The sequence below is a fragment of the Salvia splendens genome, chromosome 4, assembly GCF_004379255.2.
Source record: "Salvia splendens isolate huo1 chromosome 4, SspV2, whole genome shotgun sequence".
Taxonomy (NCBI): Eukaryota; Viridiplantae; Streptophyta; class Magnoliopsida; order Lamiales; family Lamiaceae; genus Salvia; species Salvia splendens.
In genome coordinates, this window is record NC_056035.1 from 7,408,441 (window position 1) to 7,430,477 (window position 22,037).

The 22,037-nt window shown below is 34.8% G+C and overlaps 4 protein-coding genes across 8 annotated transcripts; 2 read left to right on the forward strand and 2 right to left on the reverse strand.

Annotated features, from left to right (window-relative positions):
- Window positions 1–540: 540 nt before the first annotated feature.
- Window positions 541–3,601, forward strand: LOC121801610 (probable fructokinase-7). The gene is made up of 7 exons (XM_042201137.1): window positions 541–824; window positions 1,498–1,712; window positions 2,221–2,433; window positions 2,519–2,716; window positions 2,789–2,929; window positions 3,058–3,174; window positions 3,252–3,601. Exons 1-7 carry the CDS (start codon window positions 803–805, stop codon window positions 3,378–3,380), a joined length of 1,035 nt encoding a protein of 344 aa, XP_042057071.1. The 5' UTR covers window positions 541–802; the 3' UTR covers window positions 3,381–3,601.
- Window positions 3,602–4,026: 425 nt separating this feature from the next.
- Window positions 4,027–7,233, forward strand: LOC121798229. Of its 2 annotated transcripts, XM_042197136.1 has the most exons (8): window positions 4,038–4,065; window positions 4,139–4,299; window positions 4,389–4,420; window positions 5,156–5,253; window positions 5,333–5,415; window positions 6,060–6,134; window positions 6,210–6,311; window positions 6,645–7,233. In XM_042197136.1, exons 2-8 carry the CDS (start codon window positions 4,186–4,188, stop codon window positions 6,678–6,680), a joined length of 540 nt encoding a protein of 179 aa, XP_042053070.1. In that variant the 5' UTR covers window positions 4,038–4,065; window positions 4,139–4,185; the 3' UTR covers window positions 6,681–7,233. The 2 variants fall into 2 exon arrangements, with proteins under 2 accessions (XP_042053071.1, XP_042053070.1); XM_042197137.1 differs by having other exon boundaries at window positions 4,027–4,299; window positions 6,210–6,324.
- Window positions 7,234–10,561: 3,328 nt separating this feature from the next.
- Window positions 10,562–13,355, reverse strand: LOC121797646. 3 transcript variants are annotated; one of them, XM_042196284.1, is made up of 5 exons: window positions 13,104–13,228; window positions 12,850–13,025; window positions 12,679–12,755; window positions 11,701–12,597; window positions 10,562–11,313 (listed from the first exon to the last, which is right to left on the reverse strand). In XM_042196284.1, exons 2-5 carry the CDS (start codon window positions 12,944–12,946, stop codon window positions 10,639–10,641), a joined length of 1,746 nt encoding a protein of 581 aa, XP_042052218.1. In that variant the 5' UTR covers window positions 12,947–13,025; window positions 13,104–13,228; the 3' UTR covers window positions 10,562–10,638. The 3 variants fall into 3 exon arrangements, with proteins under 3 accessions (XP_042052218.1, XP_042052217.1, XP_042052216.1); XM_042196283.1 differs by having other exon boundaries at window positions 10,562–11,310; window positions 12,850–13,355; XM_042196282.1 differs by having other exon boundaries at window positions 12,850–13,352.
- Window positions 13,356–16,765: 3,410 nt separating this feature from the next.
- On the reverse strand, window positions 16,766–21,346 carry LOC121797630 (MADS-box protein AGL42-like). Of its 2 annotated transcripts, none has more exons than XM_042196269.1 (7): window positions 20,445–21,346; window positions 18,173–18,248; window positions 17,654–17,715; window positions 17,453–17,552; window positions 17,316–17,357; window positions 17,192–17,233; window positions 16,766–17,113 (listed from the first exon to the last, which is right to left on the reverse strand). In XM_042196269.1, exons 1-7 carry the CDS (start codon window positions 20,624–20,626, stop codon window positions 17,000–17,002), a joined length of 618 nt encoding a protein of 205 aa, XP_042052203.1. In that variant the 5' UTR covers window positions 20,627–21,346; the 3' UTR covers window positions 16,766–16,999. The 2 variants fall into 2 exon arrangements, with proteins under 2 accessions (XP_042052203.1, XP_042052202.1); XM_042196268.1 differs by having other exon boundaries at window positions 17,654–17,721; window positions 20,445–21,343.
- Window positions 21,347–22,037: the final 691 nt, after the last annotated feature.

Below are 22,037 nucleotides of genomic sequence, written 5' to 3' on the forward strand. Positions count from 1 at the left end.
AAGAAATAAGTGTACCAAAGACGTGGACCTCTTTTATATATCAACTCACTTTTTAGGATCTTAATAAAAATTCAAGAGTTTGAATAGACAAAATGAATATAATTAGGAGTTTTATATTACCATAAATAATTTGTCATATTTCAAGTCGTTATTAATATTTTCCCCACTACGCCCCTCATTTATTTGAGGCATAATTGACAAAAATTAATCAATATTTTCTAAATTCAAATATAACATTTAATTTTTAAAAGAGCTATTTTTAAAAATTACTATTACTTCAATATATTTATATATTTTTAGAAATGTGAATATTATATTAAGAAATGGTGTAATAATAGTAAATTAATATGGAGTACTATTAATCTTGAAAATGAAATATACGGTTGAATTTGTGCTGTATATAAATATAAACTAATTAATATTGAAACATTGAATATATTAATTAAAAGGATCACAAGTAATGTGCTAAGCGGGAGAAATAGCGAAATTGACGGCCAAAGAAAAGTAATATGGATGAATCATGAATGGATGTACTCAGTTGCCCTTTTTATACGACGAATTCATTTATGTTTTTCAGCTGATCATCTTTTTTCCAATTTTTTTATCCCCTTTACCAACTTCATTGAATCAAGATCTAGCTCTCACAGTAGTAGACGTAGCCGATAAAACAAAATTGTTTTGTTTTTTTCGCTTTTAATTACGCCATCTAGGCACCAAGTTCCAATCCCACCGCCTTTCTCTCTCTCTGTGCGCGAAGTCGTGCGATATTCTCAAAGCTCACTTTTTTCTCCGGCCGCTTCACATGGCGGAAAATCCCATTTCAGGTTCTTGTTCTTTCGTTGCTATTAACTTGCCTGGATGAATGATCAGTTTGGCTTCGGTTGAAGTTAGGATGTAGTGTTTTTTTTTGCTGACTAAACATGAGAAAATTGTACTACTATATTGATTTCTTGAAAAATTGGGTTTCACTAGTTGATTGTTGAATGAGCTGACAGTTGAATAAGGATCTCTTTTTTTGAATCTTGACAAAGATAACAACTTTCTTGGATTGTCTTTATGGGTTGTTCTTAGATATGGCATTTCAGCTTCCTGTTTTAGATGCATCACAAAGTTTATAGCCATTAATATGGTAAACTTGACAAAGCTTATCAACTTTCTTGTTTGTAAATATGGCATACTTATCAATAAATGAGATTCCGAATTCTTCTCATTGAATCTTATTGATAACTGGATTGTGAATAAGCCCATGGGAGTAGTAGATTCTGAAAGAGGCAGGACAACTGGCATTGATTTTGAGTTCCTAGATGACGATGGATCAGTTTTAAAATGTTCTTTGCCTAGAATTAAGAATCTCAAAATGTGGATCAGAGAATAAAATGTCAGTTGTCATCGTTAGCATGCAATCTTGTTTGGCTCTGTATGTGCTTTGAATTGTCTCTTGTAACTATACAGATCACTCTTATCGTGCATCCTTGTGACTTGTTCGATGATTTATAGGTGATCTTAGTAGACTTTCCATGAATGGTGAAGGTTCAGTTCAGACAAGTCATCTTGTCGTTTGCTTCGGAGAGATGTTGATAGATTTTGTGCCTACGGTTAGTGGAGTTTCACTTGCTGAAGCTCCTGCCTTTCACAAGGCTCCTGGTGGTGCTCCTGCAAATGTGGCTGTGTGTGTAGCAAAACTAGGAGGTTCTGCTGCCTTTATCGGAAAGGTGCGTTTCTCTTCTGCCCCTTTCTCTTGTGCATGTTTTATTAATAGCTTATTTTCTTCTTCTTTTATCACCAAGTTTGTGCTCCTGCTAATTAACTATTGTCAGATACGAAATAATGAACATATTTTGAAGCCTTTTGTAGGTGATGACATTGTCTGCTATCTTTGCCCGTAATTTTACTCGAGCAGTTCTCAGTGTACCTTAGTGAGATATCAGTAAAGTCTAAGGATTTACCTTTTAACGGCGTGCATGTTTTGATAAAGAAGCAACCTAGAGATGTGTTATTATTAGTTAGTGGAATGACACATGAAGACTTGAGTTCAAATTATTACCACAATTTTCGTGTTGCTGTCATGCTCTTTGATCTTCCTTTGTAACACTACTTTTAAATTCCTTTTTTTTATCTTTACTACTCCAATTTCGACATGCTGAATATGGCACACTACTTTTCTTGTCAAACTTCACATTTGATTAACTACATACCTAAAAATCAGTAGTACATTCTCAGGTAGGCAAGGATGAATTCGGGCAAATGCTTGCTGACATGTTGAAAGAAAACAAAGTTGACAATTCTGGTGTGCGATTCGACCCCTACGCAAGAACTGCTCTGGCATTTGTCACACTCAGAGCAGATGGCGAACGTGAATTCATGTTCTACCGCCATCCAAGTGCTGACATGCTTCTCAAGGAGTCAGAGCTTGATCAGAATCTTGTTAATAAGGTTTGATTTTCAAAGCTCAATGTCATTAAGAATGAGGCACACTTAATAGTATGCAGGTACACTGAGTGACAAGTATTTGATGCAGGCGTCCATTTTTCACTATGGGTCAATCAGTTTGATTGATGAACCATGTAGATCGACACATCTTGCTGCCATGCGCATTGCCAAGCAATCCAATAGTATACTTTCTTATGACCCAAATCTTAGATTGGCCTTGTGGCCCTCAGAAGATGCTGCTCGCAAGAATATAATGTCCATATGGAATCGAGCAGATATCATCAAGGTGAATCCTAGAAACGATGTCCATTTGAGAGGCTCTATGTTCCGCCATAACATAATTTATTCAACATCACAGATAAGCGAGGATGAAATCTCATTTCTGACTGAAGGTGATAATCCAAATGACGATAAGGTGGTGTTGAAGAAGCTTTTTCATCCCAATCTAAGTCTTTTGCTTGTAACCGAAGGAAAGGCTGGCTGCAGATATTACACTAAGGTTTGTTTGAGATATTTCATTCAGTCTATGTACTGATTGTAACTTATACATGAAGTCGAAACAACTGTGTATATATCCCTCTCCAATCAATTATGGTTTCATTGATATCATTCAAATTTTCTTGACAGCAATTCAAGGGAAAAGTTGCTGGTATCAAAGTCAAAGCTGTTGACACAACTGGTGCTGGTGATGCATTTACTGGAGCAATACTTTATTGTTTAGCTGCAGATTTGAATATTTTGAAGGTGACAGAATCTTTTTATATCCTCATAAGCTGTGATACCTAAAGACTATATGTGACTGGTTATTTTGCTAATGACAGGACGAGACGAGGTTGAGGCATGCTCTGTTATTTGCGAATGCATGCGGAGCACTCACCGTTACAAAGAGTGGCGCCATTCCTGCTCTGCCCACAAAACCAGAAATTGAAAAAATTATACGGAAAATATGAAGTAGCTGTGGCATTAGCTAGCTCTTTCTTGAGAGCTGTTGATGCTAAAATAAACATAATTTTCCATGTATGAGCTGATCAGATGACTTCAAAGGTGAAATTTTGGTCAGAGTAGAAGAATGTAGAAGTTGTATGGAAAAAATTTAACTCTCTGCAGTTTTTGTTTTCATTTGGATTATATATATTGTTTTAATCAGATTGAGTTGATGTCTTCAGCTCCAGCAGTCTTTTACACATCATCTTTACATTCATATGTTTGGTAAAAAAAATTCACTAAGATTCTTGCTAAAATAAAGTCAGTTACTTATATGTTTTGAATAATTAATTATTCTACAAAGGTGTTGTTCTCGATAAAAGGAAAAGGAAAAGAAAAATAAAAGGTGTGCTTCCATTAGATCTTAAATACCTATACTAGATTAGCTATTTGCCTGTTAATGCATCACTTTAATTCGAGGAACAATTGTGTAAATTATAAAGTACACATATTTATCTCTAAGATTTATTTTCTTGACAAAACAAGAAAACTAAATACTAATGAGTATTTCTTTTTTCTACATTTTTTATTAGTAATATTAATTCATGAATGAATTGTGTAGTAGTATATAATTGACTAAAATGAATTGATATGCCCCTGAATTATGCCGGCAATAACTCCTCCGTCCACCATTTTACTCACTCGTTTTTGGTAAAGAAGAATTAGGCAGTAATTCAGCAGAAATAGTCCTATTTTATTTACTTTTCTTCTCTTTCATTTGAAGTTTTAAGCTCACTTTTGAGAGGCAAATTGGGCGTCGGATTGTTTGGCATGTCGACGAATCAGAACCCCACCCCTAACAGCAATGCGGCTACAATCTTGCTTCCTGAGATCGGGCCGGATGGCTTGGCCCGAGAATCTCCTGTCATAGCTTACACCGAGAAGGTATAGTTCCCAAATTCAGTTTTAGATATCACTGCCAAATCACCAATTACTGTTTTCATTGCTTATTTTGTTGTCAATTTTGGGTTCAGATAATTGAAGAAGAGCAGCTTCAGTTGAGGAAGTACGCTAGCTTAATTTCTCTTTATATTTATTAATATTTTGATGTGAATTTCTCTTAGTAGAATTCGTATATTCTCTTTAAGTTTAGATTAGTGATTAGTGATGATCGAGATTCAAGTCAAACTTGGCCAGCGTTGCGTATTTATTGAAATGTAGCGTTGATCCGAGAGATCTTTGAGTGTGTGATGTGATAGCTTATGAATACTTTCCTCTCGGGTGTAGTTTATTTGTGTTTAAAATTTGAAATCAGTAGTGACGTTGCTGATTATTCATTAGTGGCATGTAACATTTGGATGCATTTATGATCTTGAAGTTTCTCAGAGAAATATTTTTGCAAGTGTAAGTGATGTTTTAGGAAAAGTATTTGACTTGTGAGTAGTGAGTGATTCACAATATCAAAGTTCTTGACGCCCAAACCAAGTTTAGTTTGAATGCAAGAGTTTGATTAGATTACCATATCAATAATGAAACTGCGGTACTTATTTTTCTACCAATAATGGTTCATATAAAAGAATTCAAAGGAAGCTTCAGTTCTAGGCTGCAATCGAGTTACCATTGCTCTGTTTATAATTTGAGGATATTAGAATTCACAGATGTGTGTACTCTATTATATTATGTATATTCCTTTCGCACTGGGCAGATTTATCGTTTGGCATTTCCTATCCAGTTACCTGACCACACAAATATCCATATCAACTTATTAGGTGTGTGATTAATGTATCATATGTCCACTCAGGTACATTGAAGAAAACTATTCCAAGATTCGTGATGTTGAACGAGAACTTGCAAACCTCTCAATGGAAATGAAGCTTACTGCCGGTCCAAAGAAAGCTGGTATGTTTTTTTGTCAACAATTACTAAGAATAATTTCGCATGTGTAGAGTATAATGTCATTCTTGTCTTGCTCTATTAGCACTTGAACACCTACGGAAGAAAATAGAAATGTCAACAGAGAGAATTCGTTTGGCTAAGGTGAAAGAAGAACAAGCTAAAAAGGTACTACTCCGACTGATTCTTTCTGTAAAGGAGCTGATCTTTGTTATTTATCCAATGTATATATACTACAAGATCCATGATGTGAACTTATTCAAGTACACTTTAAGGGACATAGTGAATTCTTTCTACCTGTTTGATGTTTCAACTCCTAATTGATTAGTAATATACACATTTATGTTTGTTTCTAATTGAAAAGAATGAGGTTCAAATACACGGTCAAAGGTTATTTGAGATAAACTGATTACATCTGCTGGCATTACTCATCAGACACGTAGTTTGTATCTTAGGAATCTTTTTTAGAAGGTATCTTCAGAATATTAAGCAAACTAAAAATCTGATTTCTTTCTTGGGTTTCTATTGTCAGCTGTTAGTGAGAACTAAAGGTAGTCAGCATAACTCTTCACTTTTCCCAAATCCCAGTCATATTCTTCATAAATGGGATGAAAAATACAAGATAATATTTGTAATCTTCTGTTTTTGTGCTATGCTAAGTGGGTCCATTTTTACCTGAAAATGTTGTCTTTGGTGTATACTTTATCTCCAAGATTTCATTCTTCTCCAACGATGAAGTTTTCTTCTGAATGTCTCAGATGATCATTTTTACTTTTCTGTGTATTATCTGATAAATATTCTGCTTATCACAGGCCTGGGAAGCAGCAAAAGATGTGCAGGATGAGGAAGCAATCAAACAGAAGCTTTGCGACGATCTAAATAATTCGGTATTGATATTTAATGGAAACGGATCATGTTAGTTTATTTTAGTACTTTTATCTCATAATTATATTCTCTTGCAGGTCCAGGAAAGTAGCAACAGCCAGCTTGCTAGACTGGAGGAACTGAAGCGCCGTATGGAGTCTCTGAACCCAAGTAGATCTTCCAATACACACACACCCTCAGTATGATTCACATGTACCTTCATCTCCGATTATTCATATGCACCTAATTTGTGTATGGTTAATGCATTTGTTGATGGTTCATATACTTGAGATTCCCAGTGAACAAATATGACTTACCTCCCTATATCATTACATCCTATTTGATTTCACATTTCGGATTCCAAAATTTGAATGGCAGAAATAATTATTTTGTTACTTATGGTCATACATAGCACATTTGTAAATACTTGATCCTCACCCATTCCCTGTGACATAAATCACTGACTAACAAAAATTTAATAACTCTAACAAGGCATTAGTTTAGAAATTTTGACAACTTTCGGCTAATTACAGCGTGTAGGAGGGAAATCAAAGGTTGCCACAGGGTAGTACAGTTGAAGTTTCTCCTGCTGCTCAAAGTACATGTGGACCACCCAGTGGAGCTATGAGAACCATAGCTACTGAAGTTAAAGCACAGAACACCGCAATAACTGAGCAAAACCGACAGCCTTCTAGCGACGGCGAGGGACGAGGAAAGAAGAAAAGTTCAAACCAAGGAAGAATAAGGGGAATAGGGGCAGTACCTAAGGGCAGAGGGCATGCAGCACCTAGTTGGACTGGAGCTGGTTTTGATGTGGATGGCAGAGGTTGAGGGTGAACACAAATCCTTACCAAAGTGTGGCGTTCGGCTATTTTCTAAAATCCATTTCTCCTTTATTTTATTGGACAAATTCTAGTAAACTAACAGGTTATAATCTCTTTTCCCTTGATCATGTAATATTCGATTTATCTAACATGAATAAACTTGTCCATATTTCAAAAATGAAATATTTTGGCACTCCACTTGAAGTGATGAGTATGACCGTCATCTATTGACAAGTAGTTAGCCTTGTTAGTTGTAGATTTTAATTGCAAATTAAAATGATTTTTTCATCAATGTGAATGTGATTCAACTTGGGTGATTGATGATCCGTTTGTAGCTGCCAGATTTTTCCTGCTGAAGAATGGAAACTGGCAACCATCCTTGTTTGAGACTGACAAGTAAGTAATTGATGGTTTAAAATGTGTTATTAATTGACCCCATCTATTCTATTGATAGCCTAGTTTCACAAAAACAAGTAATTTATTAAAATTGATGGTGCAACATTGAAATAAAGAGAGCTCTTCTTGGATCTCTTTCCCTCATTAATGTGGTAGCCAATTTCTTGTCATATGTTATAATAACCCAGGGGCGTATCTACATACAAGAAAAGAGGGGCAATTGCCCCACCTCACATTTTCATATTCATATTCATATATATATATATATATATATATATATATTGTGTATTTTACAATTTAATGTTTTCAATTTCTTCTTAAATGCCCCTCCTCAAATTCTTAAAATTCTCTCATATGTAAACTTGCCCCCCTCTCTCCCTACAAATTCCAAGCTCTGCCCTGTAATAACCCATGTGCTCACTACATTCAAATTCGCATTTAACCCTGCATGTGCCCTTTTCCATTTCTCATCTTTTTCCTATCCGGTAAATCATTTCCACCCCCCTCTTTATTTGACTTTTTACATTTATGGCAATTGTATTTCAATCAAATAAATAAATGTGCAACTCATAATTTATCTTTTGAATGTGTGCATAAGCTTCACATATGATGTGCACTTACATGCAATGGATTGGTGATACAAGAAAACACCACAATAAATAAAGTGAGTAAATAGGAAAGACGCCCGCACGGGCTTAACTCAGTTGGTTCCTGGGTGGTAGATTGTCCCTAAGCAGACAGGATCGAATGCTGGCAGCCGCAGTGTGGGAGTTTCACCACTGTGGTGGCTCCTTGTGTGCTGGTTACCAGTGTAAGTTCCTCCCACCTAATGGGCCGCTGAGGTACCGTGTTTGAACCCCTCCATAGCGATGTCGGGCCGGGTTATGGGGGCGCCTGGGGTGAGCGAATCACCTTTTGTCCCTAAGTAAATAGGAAAGAGATAAATAGAGACTGAATCTGATGGTGGGTGTCAGTCGCACTCACTCATTCGTATGCTTCAATAATACTCCCCCTGCACCCTGTGTATGTATGTATTATTATTTGATGGAATAAAATATGTTTTTGAATTTTTCATGTTCCACTACGGTCCATTTTATTTTGAAATGAAAGATACTTAGGTATATAGTTTAATTTGATGGAAATAAAAATTAATGTTATCTTGGAGGAAGTACTGAGATAGATGATTATGCATGGCCCATGGTTACTGAGGTTATTCAGTGCAAGAAATGATGATATGCTTATTAAATATATTCTCCATGTTTTGTTTCTTCCAATCTGCACTGACATCTACCGGTAGAAACTCTCAGTATATAGTATTATTATATATACTTACAAATATATAATTAATTATAGTAGGAACATTTTTTAGGTCCACGAACTTTGCCAAAGTATCATTTTAGGTCCGTGAACTTTGAAAATATCATTTTAGGTCCGTCAATTACAAGGTAATATCATTTGAGGCATTTTAAACTTTTTTCTGGACGAAAATGCCCTTAGGGTCTTCAATGGCAATTTGGACAATTCTTTCGCCACTCATCTTGCGCCAAAAGCCTATAGTCCAACAATTTTTAACGGCAAATTTTTATAATTAAATTCAATTTGGATGGTAATTGATCTCCATTCTGAAATTCATATAAATAATACTCCGAATGACCATCCAAATTAATACTAATTTCAAGATAAATAAACTAAGTATAATTCACAAGTCACCTATAGTAACTTCTTAAAATGGAGTTTAGATTGAAAAAATAAAATAAAGTATCAAGTCCCAATTCACTATCCCTATATAATTGGTCATCTAATAATTGAAAAATTAACACATAGTACCATTTTTTACGGAAAATTTTAATTATATTTAAATTCAATTAAATAGTAGTAAAAAAATTATTGGACTTTAGGTGTTTGACGCAAGATGAGTGGCGAAACAATTGTTCAAATTGCCCTTTGAAGGCCTTAAGGGCATTTTCGTCCGGAAAAAGTTCAAAATACCTCAAATGATATTAACTTGTAGTTAACAGACCTAAAATGATATTTTCAAAATTCACGGACCTAAAATGATACTTTGACAAAGTTGGTGGACTAAAAAAATATTCCTTCCTAATTATAATTATGAGATAACTGTGCTTTGTGTCTGGTCGGGCTTATCCCCAATTTCAAATTGGTGAGTGCTTTTCCTCCCTTTTATATCTTCAACAAATTCAAATTAAAATATACTAGTATAGTTTTTTTTTAAATAAAAAAGTTTTAAGAAATTGATGTTTTATGATAGCAAGTAGCAACCTGGATAACTTGTGAATTTAAAAATTAGTCAACGCATATACACCAAACCTATTTATACGCTTCTTTTTTAATAAATCAACTAATTACTCTGCATCAATATAAATAATGCAATCGTTTAAGAAAGAATACATCCTTATTTTGAGATGACACGATGTTTTGTATTCTGTCTTTCCTTCTATACGATAAAAGGGCCTCAACATAAAAGTAGATTTCATTGCTGGACACAAAAAAGTGAAAAAGTAAGGTTTTTAAATCAGAATTTATTGGGAGAAAATCAACTTTCTATCTTTTCTACTAGAGATTTTATTGAGGTTGGACTATATCTGTATATTGGTGCTAGCTCATCTTTCCATAAATTGAGAATCATATGCTCATGATTCTTCATTTTGTGCCCACTTTTGAGGAAAAGTAATTCATAAAAGCGCTTGGATAATTTTAGGTTCATAAAATTTTCTCAAAACTCATCTATTTTGGTATTTATTTATTTCTCCCAACGTTATTTACTTTTACAGAAACAAACAAATCAATTTGAATCTTTTGTATTAATAAATCAGTAGTATGCTGCACTGCTGTTGTGCTAGGGTATATATGCATGAGACACTCACATTTGTGTGTATATACGTTGGATGGAAATTTGTGCACTTCTAAATGTACGATACACATTTTAGCTAAAGTTTGTAAAATTTAATTAGAATGTATTTTCTTAATTAAGTAGGAGTATATTATTCATGGAGTTTGATCAGTGGAGAACTTATTTAAATACCATTACACAGATTTTTTTTAAATGAACTAAAAACAAATTACTAGTAATAAACTTCATGTTACCTAACATTGACCTCCGTAGTATTTTGCATTGTGTATTTTAAAACTAATTTTGCAGTTAACACAACCTTATGATTCATAGCTAGGAATTTAATTAAGTACATTAATCATAATAAGTGAGCTTGAGATTAACAAAAAAAACCAACATAGTATATAGATTTTAAAAAAAAAGTAGTTATTGGTAATTTTATACTACAAGAATCCATTAAGCCACGTGGATGATTCCCTGACGTGGAATCTGGTCACGTGCCGCCCACCTCCTCTGCCTCTCCGTACGGACTCCGTCCGCCACCGTTTCAATGAGTAACCGCTCCACAATCTCACCTTCCACCTCACGCACCAACCGTTCCCCTTCCTCCTCAAAATACCCGTTCACCGCCGTCTTCCTGAGATCCTTCTCCACCAATAAATCGATATCTTCAAGCACCTGACAGTCCTTGCCCGGAAAATTCCCAATCCTCTCACACAGATCATCGACCAAAGAGAATTGATCGGGCGGAGATTTATGAATCCAGGGCTTGTAATCTAAGTGCGGCCTCAAAATATCAGCCAGGATCTCGTCCACCAGCTGGAAAATCAGCTTCCGGTTGCAGCGGCGGCTGAGGACGGCGGCGGCGGGGTGGAAGAGCTCGAGGTAGTAAAAAATTGAGGGATCCAAGGGGTGGGAAGGGGTGTGCCATTTGCCTAGGGTTAGCGGGGTTAATTTGTCGATTATGCCGGAGCGTTTGAGGATTTTCTGGATGTAGCCTCTGTAGTCCTCCGCGGGGCCTGGCGCGGTGGCGAATATTTTATCCGGCTGCTTGTACGACCGGCTCGTATAACTAGATAACTGTGTGTTCCTTTTCGATGAAAGAGCATCTGATACCTGTGGCTGCTGCTGCTGCAACCCAAAAAACCTAAATTAGTTTTGACTATTTAAAATTATTAATGCAAATAAAAATCATTACTTTGATATGACAACGACATGTATTTTTGGAATTTTCTAGCCTAAATTTGTTCATGATTTCCGCGTTTTTTATGATTTACCTAAATACTCCACTTGTGTTATCGAGTAAAAACATATGGAGTACTTAAAGAATAAACAAGCAATGACCCTTTTGACCAGAAAAGCTAACAATTTTGTGATTTAGCATGTATGGATTGGGGCTTGAAAATGAGTAGGTGTATTGTATTTTATCGGAAGGTATAATCTTTCCAAAAAAAAGGCTGCAGATATGAACAAGAAAGCCATAAAAAATGGTGAAAAAAAACAGAGAGCCTTGAATACCTGTTTTTGAGGTAGTTTAGTTGCAGGAGGGGAAGGGCCTTTCTTGACCGGCACAATTGTGGGACCACTTAAGTGAATGAGCTCACTCGACAATGGAGCTTTCTTGGACTTCTTCTTCTTCTTCTTCTTCTCCGAAGAGATCATTTTGTTTGGCGCCGGCGATCGGATAAATGCCTCTTCTTTCTTGTTTCTGATGGCTTGATCGCTTGATTTTGGGCCTATTTTCACCCCCATTTTTCTGTTTTCCTTGTGAGGAGGGTGATGCTTAGGCTTGGGCGGTGGTGGCGGATTAGTGTCGGAAGAAGTTGAGTTTCTTGGACTTTTGTTGGTATCTGAAATCCTCAACTTGGGCGATGATTGCTTGCCGTCATTGGCGGCGATGGAATTCTTGTTGGAGTGTTTGGTGATGAGATTTTGATCTCTTCGGATTTCGTCTCTGTTTGTGTTGGTGATGTCGACGAGCCCCACTCTTCTGCTCACGCTCTCTTTAACTTGCTTCAAAATCTGCTTCGCGTAATGTCCCGGGCTTCTGTTCTCATCCTGCTGCTGCTGTCGGAATCTGGACCTTGGGCTTTTGAATTCATCGTTGGTTTTGCTGTTGTCTTTGCTAATTTGCAGAGAGAGGCGGTGGTACTCCATTCTGGGGGTCTCCGGCAGAGAGCGAGCGCCGACTTTGATGTCGTCGTCGTAGAAGCATCTGGTTTTATTGAGATGGGATTTTGCTGCGGGTTTGGAATTCGGAGAGTAGAATGAAGGGGAGCTGTTGTTGCTTTCTGGAAGCAAATCAAGCCCCATTAGCCTGGCTACAAGATTTGGGGTCTTCGTTGAGGGTGAATCAATGCTCTCGGAATCCTCTTTTCTTGAAATCGATGCTCTTGTTTTGATCTGTATCCCTCCCTAAACCTTACAATTTCAGCTCTTGAAATGGAAACTAATGAACTCAGGTTTCATTTCTATTGTATTAGGAGTAGTACTTACTGGGAAATTTGAATTGTCTTCTTGTTTAATGGGGGGCGGCTCCTCCAGCTCCAAGCTGTTTCTTGGCGCCTCCACTCCTGCATGGACACAGATATATTTTTACTACTACAACTACTACTACTACTACTGTGTGTTTGTGAGTGTTGAGAAAGAGAGGGGAAAAGATGATACCTTTAAGTTGAAATGTGGTGGCTTCTTGTTGAAGAAAAGGATGAAGGGAATGTTGGTGATTGAGAGGGATATCGAAGAGCTGAAAAACGGCACACATGCAACCGGCGGAGGTGCTCTCCTCCTGCTTGGCCCTCCGCCTTCTGGAGGAGGTGCCGCCAATCCAGTAAAGCCACTCTCTGCCCATGAATGAATGAGACAAGCGCAGAAAATGAGGAAGAGAGGGAGGGGGGCGCAGTGGTGATGGAGATACTCACTTAAAAATATAGTAACTAAATATGCATATGGTAATGAAACAGTTAATTATTATTTGTAGAGAGGGGGGGCCTCAGTCTCTCTGTTTGGTGGTCTTGGGAATAGGAAGGATGACGAAATGACCACGCTCTCTTTCTTGGATTTATATTTGTAGAAGGGATGAATCAATATTGTGTGTGTGTCATGTGCGTGTGCCATAATTTTAAGGATTGGGATCTGCAATATTATCAATATGCCTCACCACCACCACATTTCTTTACAATAATATTTTTTCAAATTTCGCCACTACATGACCGTTAATAAGTCAGTGTTTCCAATCTAATCTATTTGAATCTTGTGTTGTTTTACTAGTATATCTTAAATCTTAATATATTGGACGCACAGCACAGAATCTAATTAATGTAATCACACCACAAGAAAAGCTGTTAATACCTCCATATTGTTTTATTATTTTTCTTTATTTTTAATGTGAGGATTGGTTTAATTGAATTCAAGACTGAAAATTTTGCTTATCTTTTTCCAACACACCACCACCTTTTCTGAAACGGAGTAATCAATAGCTTAGAAATAACTTCCACCTCTTCTCCCTAATCTTTGCTCACCGGCTCTGATTTGCAACAACAAATTATTTATCCATAATAGTCTAATGTGTTGTTTGGCTTCAAGACTCAATTTTTATTATTCAAATAACATAACGCTCCTAGAGTCCTAGTAGATACTACTTTCTTATGTTCCACACGAATTTGTACACTTTCTATTTCCGTTTGTCTTATAAAATTATGGATATTTCCATACATGGCAAGTTTTCTCCACCTCATTATTTATACACATCAATTTATTTACAACTTATATCACTATAACCAACCATTACAACTTATTAAACACTAATAATAATGTAGATCTCACTATTCACTAACAATAATTTAACTATTCTTCTCTACCACTTTCTTACTTGACCAATTGCACATTAATTTCTGTGCCATTTCAAATATTCATATTTTTATAGGACGGAAGAAGCACTGTTTTATAACGCATACTATTTTCTCCATTTTTTAAAAATAGAAACTCTTTCTTTCTTGCGTAGTTATTTCTCTCTATGATATGAGACATATTGTCCACTAAAATACTTTTTCCTTTCTATCTCTTTTTTATTTTATCAATTTTACATTTAAACTTATATTGTTTCAAAAGTTTCTATATTTAGAAAATGGAGGTAATAGAAAATTATACTAATTAAAATGTAAAAACAATCAATTTGTACCTTAAAAAATAAATAAAAACAGTAAAAGATAATAGGATTGATATAAGTATGTATGTCCCATCATGAGAGTCGTGTGGTGTGAGGGGCGATGTGATCGAGCATTAGTGATCCACGTCCCCATACATAGTCCATAGCTACTAACATTTAGAATTTCTGTAGGACCACTGTTCCCTTTTCCTGTCATTTATTCCTTTTTCAAATTTATTAATATGATTAATTGATTATTCTTTTGTTTTTCTTTTTTAGAGGATCTTTTTTCCAACGTCACAACTTTTCAAAAAAAATTTAAGCTAAGATTGGTTGTATGTGCCATCCCCACTCTTATTTATGTAAAATAATGACTTGCAATTCACTTCATATGTCTAGATATTTCTGTACGGTCCGAAACTTATGGATTGATATGAACAGTTCGCTAAATTTAGAGTGTTAAAGTTAAAAATGCATAGCAATAAAAATTATAACTCTAAGTAGGACCAGCCTGGTAGATTGAACTTATGTGCGATTATCTTTTTATTTTATACTCTCATTTATCCACGAAAAATATAGCACATTTGTCATTTTTGGATGTCCACAAAAAGTAGAGCACATTTAAAAAATGAAAGTTTTCAACAACTTCTCTCTTACTTTTTCCCTTCTCTCTTACTAATAATATGGACCCCACATTCCACTAACACTACTTCTCTCTTACTTTGTTCCCTTCTTTTTTACTAATAATATGGACTCCACGTTCCACTAACACTACTTCTCTCTTACTTTTATCCTTTCTCTTTTACTTTACCAATTTCACATTAAAACTCGTGTCATTCACAATGTATCCTATTTTTGTGGACGGAGGGAGTAGTATTTAATATCAATACATGTTAGCAGCTTTCAAGTAGCCTGTTAGGCAACCCCAAAACTTGAACGATTAGGGTTAAGGTCGAAAATTTCTAACATGATAAAATTATATTTTGATTACTGCACCTTATAGCTCACAATCCAAATAGAGTTGATTCGTGACTAATTTGATTGGTATTCCTGATAGAAATCCATGGGTTCCATCCTAAAACCAATTGGTGATAGGAGGAGGGGCCCATGAGACTTATATACTAGTTTCAGTTTTCTCTTGACACCGATGTGAGACAGTTATATATTATATTTTTAGTTTCTATTGCCAACAATTCCTACGTAACATAAAAAGCTTCTTTTCGAATTTCAACGTTCATCGATATTTTCTTTACTTTCTCTTTAACTACCGAAGGCTTCATAACTCGTAAAGGTGTAAATCGAGATAAATTAATGTACATACTCTATATTAAAAATCATTGAGAGACAAAAGCCATCATAATCTAAATTATATAAAACGTAGAATATTTAGTATATACTACACATCAAAAGATTGAAACATATGTGTTCTTAATTAGGTTTGAAGTGGAGCATTTTTCTTACACAAGATTTTATGTAATACTCCATATTGTTCTGTATATTAACCAAAGAGATAATAAAATAATGAAAGTGATATTTATATTTTTTGAAAAGGTTAGAGACATTTTTTTAAAAAAGGTGTCACTTTGAAGGATACTAATGAAGTATATGTTCATACAAACAAGTGCAAAAAATTTAAAACTGTGAATTTTGAGTACATGAAATGTAAGATAAGGTAGGTGCGATGGAATGAAAGATTAGAGTACAAACATTCAATAACAGCAAATCCCACATATATGCATACGTGCCATTTTAGCCTTTTTCGAAGCAAACAAAGTTTGAGGTACCCAAACCACTACTTCATGTATCAATATCACCCTCTAATCAATTATATGAAAATGAATTATTGACATCTCTTACCAACTACTATGTCCAAATTTCACGGAGGATTGTGTCAGTTATATCACAAGATGTTTTCTATAATTTGGGGTGCATCACCATGTTCTTGTGTGACCATATTTTAATACCACTTTTCCTTTTCAAACTCATGCAATCAATTCAATTTTCTAGTGCTGATGGCTATGTTTTAGCTGATTTGGGTGTGTTGATTGCAGATTATCCAATTCAAAATCTGAGCAAGTAATTGAGTATTTGGTAGAGAGTGAACAAGCAGAAGGTGGATCCAATTTCTTAAATCAGAACATATTAAAACCTCATATTGTGTGACCAATTTAAAAAGTCATGTGCTGTTTTGTGTATTATCTGACAATAGTATTATAATTAAACACATAAATAAACAAGTATTTTGACTTGTTTGAAAACTCAGAACCCAACACTTAGACCTCTCACTATCTTTCAAATCAGTTTTCCAAAAAAATCAATATTCAATCAAACCTAGAGTTGAAAATATTTCTATTGTTAATTTTTCCATGGAGTTGAATTATGGCACAATATGTAATATAGTGAGAAAAAGTAGATTAAAGATTGTATCCAAATGAATTTCCAGCCCGCAATGGCCCAATAAATCTTAGGATGTCCAATCCCTTATTGAACAATGAAATATCCCATTACAATTGGATGTCATGTCACATTCTATTTTGCTAGTTCTAATGGCCCATTTATATATTGAACAACAAAATACACTTATTGCTTAACGTATATATTTACGATAAATATACTGGTAAATATGTATGCCATAAGAAGAAAAAAGCATTATTATTTGTAAGTAAAAGTTCAGAAATCTTGGGCCTTCCTTGTAGTTGGTGGGCCGATGAACAACTCGGTCACAACCTCAGAGCTCAGGGTGGTTTGGCTCTGACTCCCTCTTTCTGCTTCCCTCACTTCACACTGCACAATCATTCCATATTTTAAGTTAATTTAAACTTTAAAATCCAACATGGAGTATATATGATGTAACAAAGTTACCTTTTGGCGCAACTTGGAATTTTCTTCCAACAAAAACTTCTCCTGAAATTGCAAATCAAGTATATTAAAAATTTATGATGCTTATCAAATGACAATGTGTCTATAGAAGCCAACACGATCATACCTTTGCAAGTAGTTTTTCTGTTTCCTCTTGGAATAGTTGAGCCTAGAAAATAAGCAAGAAAAAGTATAGTACTAGATTAGATAGAGCTGGTTTACACATAGATCATCAGCCTTGATCAAATGGTATGATTAAATTACCTTTCTGGCCCTGACATTGTGTAGGCTTCGCTGGAGCTGGTTTTCGGTGTCGTGGAGCTCTTGCAATGAATAAGCTCCAAGATTTTGCCCTAAAAGCTTCCTGTTTCATCCAAATATAATAAATAGCTAGTGATTTAATTTGAAGGAAGCAACTTTTTACAACTTGTGAAAGAAGAGAAGAGGTTAAGAAGACAAGACAACCTTTGGGAATTCTCTAGTAGCTCTATCTTCTTCTTCATCAACGCTGCTTCATGCTTTAAATACTGCAACTGTATTAATATAAAGTATGCTATTGAATAAGCCATGAGGCTAGGGAATATTTTGATTTATTCATATATAAAAAAAGTTTGAAATGTATGGTTCATATGTCAAAGCCTTGAATGCACACACTTGTAGACTGTAGTTCAAACAAGATCCAGTTTCATTTATTAAAGTAAGGAGAAAAGGGATCTTCTAAATTAATGTATGCTCATTGTTATTGGTGTAGCATATGAGCCTTTAAAAGAAAGGATCACAACTTGCATATATTTTGGTCTTGATAGTGGCATTCCAACCCTTCATTGAGATTCAATATAATTTAATTAGTGTGTAGTATAACAAATACTTCCAAACCACTCCAACTAATTTCCTCCATCATTCATGTTAATTAATGAAGAGTCGTATATAGTTTTGATAGACATTCAGATATAAATATAGAATTGCAATAATAATTTAACAAACCTTCATGCGTTGTTCAACTTCATTGCCCCGCTCTTCTCTGGCACGTTCAAGGTATTTCTCTATTGACTTCTGCATGCTAAAAATGATAGACAAAATTAGATGTGGTGAGATAAAATAACAGTATTGAAATGTAGGTGAAAGTAGGAGGTTTTTATTGGTCATTGCATATACTTAGATTATATATAAGTGGTTAAATTCTGTCCCATAGCTTTTTTTTAGTTCAAATTACTCATGTCTTACTAGTATTAAATATCCTACTCCATTTCAAATAAATTTTTTACAAATATGAAAGTAGTATGTACCCTATATTTGAAATTGCAATAATAAATTACTCCATCTATCCTTGAAAATTTGTCACATATTTTTATTTTCATCTGTTTCATAAAATTTGTCACATTTCATTTTTTTTACCATTTTTGGTAGTGCACATACATTCCACTAACTCATTCACAGTCACATTTTATTATAAAACTAATATTTAAAGTAGAACCTACTTTCCACTAACTTTTTCAATCCACTTTCTATTATATTTCTTAAAATCCATGCTCGGTCAGAATATGACCAAATTTAAGGTGCGGAGGGAGTAATAAATAAGAATGGAAAGTATAATATTTATAAATAAATATAAATCCTAAATGCATATAACGAACCCTAGCTAATTAAGAATTGTATATTTGGTCTGAAAAATAAATTGATGAAAAACAATGTGAAACACAAGATGAGACACCAAAAGTGGAATTGTTGATCTCAAGTCCTATATAAATAGATATATACCGTTGCTTAAAAGCATAATGAAAATATGAAATTACAGCCACATACAGTATTAAGCATGGTATTTACAAAAAAAGATAAAGAGGATAAATGAATAGGAAAATACCAGAAAATTATACTTGTAGATACCTAACTATATATTGCTACTAAACATATAACTGGCACTGGTTTTTATCATGTTCTCTGATCTTTTTATCAATTGATATTGGTAAACCATAATCTCTCTCTAACCTTACATTTTCTAGAGATATATAGCTGTATAAGCATACCTACCTATTTCAATTGCTAATTAAATTCTATTATTGCTATTCTACACTTTTATTGTTTGGTAATTAAAATGATAAAATTCAAAGTTCAGATACCAATATCTTAAAAAGTGAGAAATAAGTGACTTCATGCATATTTAGTTTACCTATCTAGCACCAAAGGCAACCAAATAATCAAGGTAAAACTTAAAAAGTGATACTCCCTCCGTCCGTGATTAGAATATTGAATAAAGTGGAAACTTTACAACCAAAAAAATACTCCCTCCCTCTGCAATTGAAATAATCACATACCAAACCATGCGCAGCTTCAAAACAGTGTGCTCAAGAACTCAGATAATTTTCAAGAACTGTGGTCAGATGTAATGTAGCAGAAGTTGGTAGCAAATACATATGAAAACTTGTTACTTATTCAGCCAGCTACCTAGTCTAAGTGTACAATTAATGTTGGAAAAAATTGAAATCTAGTTACCGTGCACACCATATAAACCTAAAACCAACCAAGTTTCGAAGGTTAAGTACAATAATGATAGCTCATAAATTAGTTTAGTATGTGAATAGACATAGGCAGTAATGGCTCATAAAAAATCATCCTAGTTAACGGCAGATTTTGTCATTTGATTGAGTGCTAATACGCATATTTCAGCAGGTAAAATGCTCAGGAAACATGTAAATTAATGCAACTACCCCACTCAATTTATAGCAAGTACAAATAAAATATTCATCATAATCATTTAGGCCACTCTTGAACTAAATTCTAGAAACCAATCTAATGTTATTGATGCTCCAAATTACGCATGAGAATTCCAAAACATGCAAACGTTTCGAACTTGTAACCTAATTTAATTTTATTCAAGTTGATAAAATACTATGGTAAACTCCAATAAGGCAATAAATAGTACTCCGATCATTTTCCTCACTCCTTATACTAGATACTAGTAGTAAAATTTGATATTAGACCCTTATTTTCTGAAAAAAGTACCTAGGCACACAGCCATATTGAGAGAAATTACTGTCCCAAATGTACTGAGTCAATATTTGAATCATCATAGAGATAGAACCACAAGTGAATAAGAGTAGTACAATAGCAAGTGGAATTAAAAGCAAAAACAAGTGCACACTGATCAAAGTTAATCAAGAACATTAAATAATTAAAATCCGACTTAATTGCAAGAAGATGAAGAAAAAAATGGTAGTCTTATGATTAAAAATGAGTGGAAGAGCATAAGATAACTCACTTGGAGCTTGAAAACTCATAAAGTCTTCCTTTTTGAGAGAAGATGATCAAAGCGACTTCTGCATCGCAGAGCACTGAGAGCTCATACGCCTTCTTCAATAGCCCATTTCTGCGCTTTGAAAAGGTCACCTGCCTGCTTGTTGGGTTTTCAATGCGCTTCATTTCCACCTTCCCTCTCACCATTTCCCCCCCTCTTTAATTTGATTGTGGGAAAGTTTTACAAAAAGGAAAAAAGAACAACTCCCATGAATCCCAGAAAGAGAAACATGAGAGAGTTATATGGAGAAATAAGCAAGATATTTATGGATAAAAAATGAGAAATTGTAGATCAGGAGATTGGGGGGAGGACCCCTATCAACCCTAATTAATTTTTACAAGCCAAGAAATCAAAATGCTGCTCAATCAAGGCGCTACAAGCTATGAACCCTAGATTTTTTTTTAAAGAATTGACTAATCAAATACGGGCAGGATTACGCCAAATAGGAAAACTAACAAACGATAAAATCAAAATCGACCGCAATAAATGAGTAGTACGGAGAAGAAGAAGTTAATTGAGCTGGAAACAACAATGGGGAAGTAGAGGTAGAGAGAGATACACTGAATAAGAACAAGAGAAACCCTTTCAACAAATGGAATGAGCCGAGAATATTTTAGCAACAGGAATAATACAAAGGATTTATTTTTAATTTTAATTATCTCAACATCTGACATTTATTGATGAAGACAATCTCTTTATTTTCATACCGCAAATAAAGAATCCAACCTTGATCATCATCACCCCGGTCATCCAACGAAAAGGAGGAAAATGCCCAAATAAATAAATAAAAATAAATTCGTGTTTTGTTAGTTTTCTAAAAATGTTGTTAGACTAGTAGAAAGAAATGGAACTTGACTGTTTACAGCTATGGGAAGATGGTGAGCTTGCAGAAAGAGGAAATTTTAATGATAAACGGAGGCATTATTAAGTATTACATCAACATCATCATCGGACTTTGATGTGATGCGTCAACGAATCCGCTTCTGACAGCGCATCTTATTTCGAGGCCAATGGGCAATTGGGTATCCCATATGTCACGTGGCACACAATTTTACTGTATAAAGAGCATCCGCAACGATTCACCCGTTCCGGAATGGATCAGCGACTTGCCTTTGTTTTGTTTGATTTTTTAATTTTATTAATTGACGAAATAATTTTCAATTCAAAATCGAATTCATTATTTAAAAACATGGAGTATATGTTATCAAACGGATTTCTATCAATTTAATTTTGTTATCCCTCAATTCCTTATATCTTCTTCTATTATCTTATGGAGTATAATTCATGACTTTTTTCACATTTTAAAAATCTCTTTTACCTTCAATAAACTCTCTAAATTTTTGCATTATGTCCAACGCCGACAATCAATAGACATGTGAGATGTCTCAATGTAGGCATCAATGGGCATCTTTGGATCTGCCGGCTATGTGACGCTCCACCCATTGGCAACCCAAAATGTCTACATCCCTCATATGTCCAACATGTTGGAGGCCTCGACGTAATCGTTAGACAAAATCCAAACCATGTCTCCGACGACCATCGAAGATCAATCTGGCA

What these genes read in the sequence shown, in the direction of transcription:
- LOC121797630 (XM_042196268.1), bottom strand. Translation starts at nt 20,626, where the DNA reads ATGGTGAGAGGGAAGGTGGAAATGAAGCGCATTGAAAACCCAACAAGC. An exon ending in CAGAAAAACTACTTGCAAAG is followed by an intron (nt 17,234 to 17,315) that starts GTATGATCGTGT and finishes TTGCAATTTCAG; the next exon opens with GAGAAGTTTTTGTTGGAAGA. An exon ending in ATTCCAAGTTGCGCCAAAAG is followed by an intron (nt 17,114 to 17,191) that starts GTAACTTTGTTA and finishes ATGATTGTGCAG; the next exon opens with TGTGAAGTGAGGGAAGCAGA.
- LOC121801610 (XM_042201137.1), top strand. Translation starts at nt 803, where the DNA reads ATGGCGGAAAATCCCATTTCAG. An exon ending in ATCGAGCAGATATCATCAAG is followed by an intron (nt 2,717 to 2,788) that starts GTGAATCCTAGA and finishes TCAACATCACAG; the next exon opens with ATAAGCGAGGATGAAATCTC. An exon ending in GCTGCAGATATTACACTAAG is followed by an intron (nt 2,930 to 3,057) that starts GTTTGTTTGAGA and finishes TTTTCTTGACAG; the next exon opens with CAATTCAAGGGAAAAGTTGC.
- LOC121798229 (XM_042197136.1), top strand. Translation starts at nt 4,186, where the DNA reads ATGTCGACGAATCAGAACCCCACCCCTAACAGCAATGCGGCTACAATC. An exon ending in TGCCGGTCCAAAGAAAGCTG is followed by an intron (nt 5,254 to 5,332) that starts GTATGTTTTTTT and finishes TTGCTCTATTAG; the next exon opens with CACTTGAACACCTACGGAAG. An exon ending in GCGACGATCTAAATAATTCG is followed by an intron (nt 6,135 to 6,209) that starts GTATTGATATTT and finishes ATTCTCTTGCAG; the next exon opens with GTCCAGGAAAGTAGCAACAG.
- LOC121797646 (XM_042196282.1), bottom strand. Translation starts at nt 13,033, where the DNA reads ATGGGCAGAGAGTGGCTTTACTGGATTGGCGGCACCTCCTCCAGAAGG. An exon ending in AAGACAATTCAAATTTCCCA is followed by an intron (nt 12,598 to 12,678) that starts GTAAGTACTACT and finishes TGTAAGGTTTAG; the next exon opens with GGAGGGATACAGATCAAAAC. An exon ending in CTAAACTACCTCAAAAACAG is followed by an intron (nt 11,314 to 11,700) that starts GTATTCAAGGCT and finishes TTTGGGTTGCAG; the next exon opens with CAGCAGCAGCCACAGGTATC.